The sequence below is a fragment of the Aplysia californica genome, unplaced genomic scaffold (assembly GCF_000002075.1).
Source record: "Aplysia californica isolate F4 #8 unplaced genomic scaffold, AplCal3.0 scaffold00924, whole genome shotgun sequence".
Taxonomy (NCBI): Eukaryota; Metazoa; Mollusca; class Gastropoda; order Aplysiida; family Aplysiidae; genus Aplysia; species Aplysia californica.
This window is the reverse complement of record NW_004798194.1, coordinates 78,416-81,957: the sequence shown is the minus strand read 5'-3', so window position 1 is coordinate 81,957 and position 3,542 is coordinate 78,416. Positions and strand designations below refer to the sequence as shown.

Here is a 3,542-nt window from a genome sequence, read left to right as displayed (position 1 = left end):
AATATTTTCAGTCCCCCCCCGCAAAAAAGAAGAAATAATAGGCATTTACCGTCGTTGTGGTGAACCTAGATTCTGAATTCAATACACGTTCCTCTTTTGATATAAGAGGTTGTAGCTTGGCAATGGTAACGTTTGTGACGCCTAATGGGTAGATAGACTTTTGATTAGAATGTTATCTCCGGTAACCCCGAAACTCAAAGCGAGACGAGCTGACCACGCATTGACAAAATAATAAATACGTTGTGTTTTGTGTTTATGTGTTTGTTTTTGTTTTAGGTGATTCCTTTCTGTCTTACAGCTTTTTTATCTGTCTGTGTGGTGATTGATTTGTTTTGTTTGCTTGTTTATTGTTTGTTTGTTTTTTGTTTGTTTTTTGTTGTTTTGGGCGGGTGAGATGGATATTTATTTAAAGCTCACGAAATATCGCACAAGACGGGTTTGTGACCAGAGTTTGGGGATAGGAAAGGGTGGTCGAGAGGGAGTTCTTCCTTCTGGCCCACCAGGGGGGAGGGTAATCAATAATTCACAGATGCGTGAGGGGCGGGAGAGCAGCAGTCACTTACCCCAGATAAATGTATGCATGCGGTCTGCGTTCTCTCGCGAGTTTTGTGCGGGCTAGTGTTTGATCTGAGAGGTAGGGGAACAGCAGCTTCCGAGTGTCGTGTGAGTGTCCTACGCGTGAAGGTAGGTGCTCTGGAAGCCTGGACACCACAGGCGTTAATTTGGCGGTTTCTTTGCGCGAACTGCGTTGTCGTGTCGTCATCTTTGAGAGTTGAGTCCGTTTGAGGGGTAGATGAGTGCACCAGATGTTTTGTTCTTGAAGATTGTTTACTTTTTTCGTGTGGATGTGATGTAACACTGTTAGATCATTTTTCTGAATGGAACTCGCTTGCATTGGGCTTTTTTCTTTGTTTTTTTTAGATTAGTGTCTTAAGTTCTTGGTTCTCAAGACGGTCGGAGCAGTTAGTTACCACCGAAATAATAAGCAGGCGTCTGTTTTTGCGTGTTATGTAGTGAAGTGGTTACATAGGGTGATTCCAGTAGAGGGATTATTTTTCAGTTTAGTCATCATTGGAAGAACCTTTAAACTTCATAGTGTGACCTGCTGCTGGCCGCAAAAAGTACAGCTCTAGAACCACGCATTGTGCATGGATAAGCAAAGGCTCGGGTATGTTTGTTCTTCTCTAAGGATTTTTTTGTACATCGTTGCTGGATTATTCTTATAATAATATAGTATATACACAGATGGAGTGTTACTTACTTTTTCATACTTTTCTACTCTGACTTATGGTGTTTGGATATTCGTGATATTCCGTTTCCCAGGAGACATGTTTGTGAATGATAAAGAAGCTTGTTCTTCACATGAGGTGTAAGTTTGTGGTCTTATGTCTTATTTCTGGATTTTATATCGGACTATTCCCACTCTCAAAGACAGTTATTGCGTTCTAGTGAAAGAAAAACTCATTATTGGATATCGATGTTGACTTCATCAAAGAGTTCTGTTGTCCTAAAAACCCACCATAATGATTTCTAGGAGAAACACGTCGACTATGTGGGAATCCCCTAAGAGTTGTCATCTGGGGCTGACGAACTGCCGCACCGTGTAGACTGAAGAGAAGATGTAAAATGTTGATAGCAGTTGACAAAAATGTTCTTTGTCTGCCATCGATCTTTTCCAAGCATTGCGGAGCTTGGTCATTGATTATACCTCCCGGTAATGGCCAAATCACTAGTAAAATGACCGGGAACCAGCAACATTACACTGAATGTGAGCTTCAGGAGTTTGGATTCACATCTAGATGCAGAGATGGGGACTGTCTCGTCAGCATTGACATTGACTTACCCCCATCAGCGCATCCGGAAAGACACCCGAGTTCGAATGAACGAGAATCGGTTTTCATCGGCGGAGGCAGCAATACTTCGGGTGAGTCATTTGGTGACATGGCGCTTGGACGAGACCCTAGGATTCAACGGAATTCTCGACTTCCTGACAACTCCTCGAGTAGCAACAGTAGCCAACTCGGGGCAGAAAGTCTCAATTCAGTTATAGAGACGCCGTGGCAAGAGGGTTTCTCCGGGTCTCAAACCTGCGGAGCGAGTGCGTCATCGCCTTGTAACGCTCACAAATTCTCAGAGAGTCAACAGTCAAGTTGTGAGTCTGCTAATAAAAGATCTCAGTGCAAAGTTCTAGGTCATCTGAACCCTGTATTGCCCTATGTGAACGTTTCTCAATCCTGCAGTCTAGCAGAACTGTGCCCACCGCCGCTATCCCCTCACCTGAGGACATGTGTATCTTTAGACTGCTGTAACTGCCCCCCAGCCGGCAACGCCTGTGTAGATTTAGACAGGACGCCAGTTCTCAAACCCACTTTGACGTTTTCTTCTCGTGATATAACACACTCGTTGTTGCGTTCAAATAAATTTGCAGGTGTTGGTTGTGACACTTTGAGAATTCACTCAGACCACAGACATGGATTGAGCAATTCGGTACCCGCCGTTATAGAGCCATCGGAAGTCAGACAGTCATCAGCCCCTTCTCTTAGAACCACTAGTAGTCTTTCAAAACTTGTCTCCAGAGAGTCTCCTTTGGAAAATGTGTTAGATCGTTTCTCTGTCTCCCCAGACACTAGTAACAATAAAAGACCCAAAGCAGGTTTTCTTTCTTCAGATTTGCTTTCATCAGATTTATTCGCCTTTCCGGGGAATGTAGGACCATTTAAGAATGTCCATGTACCCCATACCAGTTTATCCCAAGAAAATGTGACGCCACACCCTTTGCTAAAGAGTGATGCATGCAAAGATCTGCAGCAGCAATCTGGTTCTCAAAGTGTGCTGATTGACCCCTACCCCACACCCTCGCAATTAACACCTCATCCTCATGAATGTTCCGTTCATTTTTCCGTTGATGGTGACAGCCAATCGCACTGCTCAGCAAAACCTCGCAGAAATCGGAAGTATCATCGACGTGGATCTTTGGTCACTTTAAGAAAACAATCCCTAAAACTGAAATTCGGAAGAACGAAGAAAAAGTGTAGGGAAAAAATTAAGTCATCGAAAAGCTTCAAAAGTGGAAGTACCGGAGCTCTCAATGGTGCTTGTGGGGCCTCGCTACACGCCAATCCTCGTTGTGCCGGTCCCGAGACATGGTCATCTCACAGCACCCACCTTATAGAACGACACCCCAGCTCTCACGCATTCAAAAATGTACATCTGAGTCATATACGCTGTTCAACTGGGACTGTTAATGAGTCACATATAAAGCCTGAATGTCTTCTAGCTTCTCAAGAATATGCTTCTCAACTCTCTTCTGCGGGTAATTCATCTGCGGACCTGTCCAGGCAAGGATTCAAACACCATGCACCCGTACTTACAAGCAAACGGCCACGAGCGGATTTCAGCTTCCAGTGTCGGAAGCAACGAGACAGGTCTGGTCGGGGCCTTAAATCTGCATCATCCGGAGTGGTATGTACAATTTTGTATTCTAGGTATATATTTTTCGGGGCATGGCGGTAAGAGGAAATACGGGGAAAAGTTTGGGGGGG

General features: G+C 44.4%; 1 protein-coding gene across 1 annotated transcript in view; it reads left to right on the top strand.

Moving 5' to 3' along the window:
* Nucleotides 1-540: 540 nt before the first annotated feature.
* LOC101863064 (chloride channel protein A) overlaps nucleotides 541-3,542 on the top strand; it is a gene marked incomplete in the record, with an annotated part of 79,438 nt that continues 76,436 nt past the window's right edge. Inside the window, 1 exon segment of the mRNA XM_035972956.1 lies at nucleotides 541-3,462. Coding sequence (XP_035828849.1) covers nucleotides 1,627-3,462 — 1,836 coding nt within the window.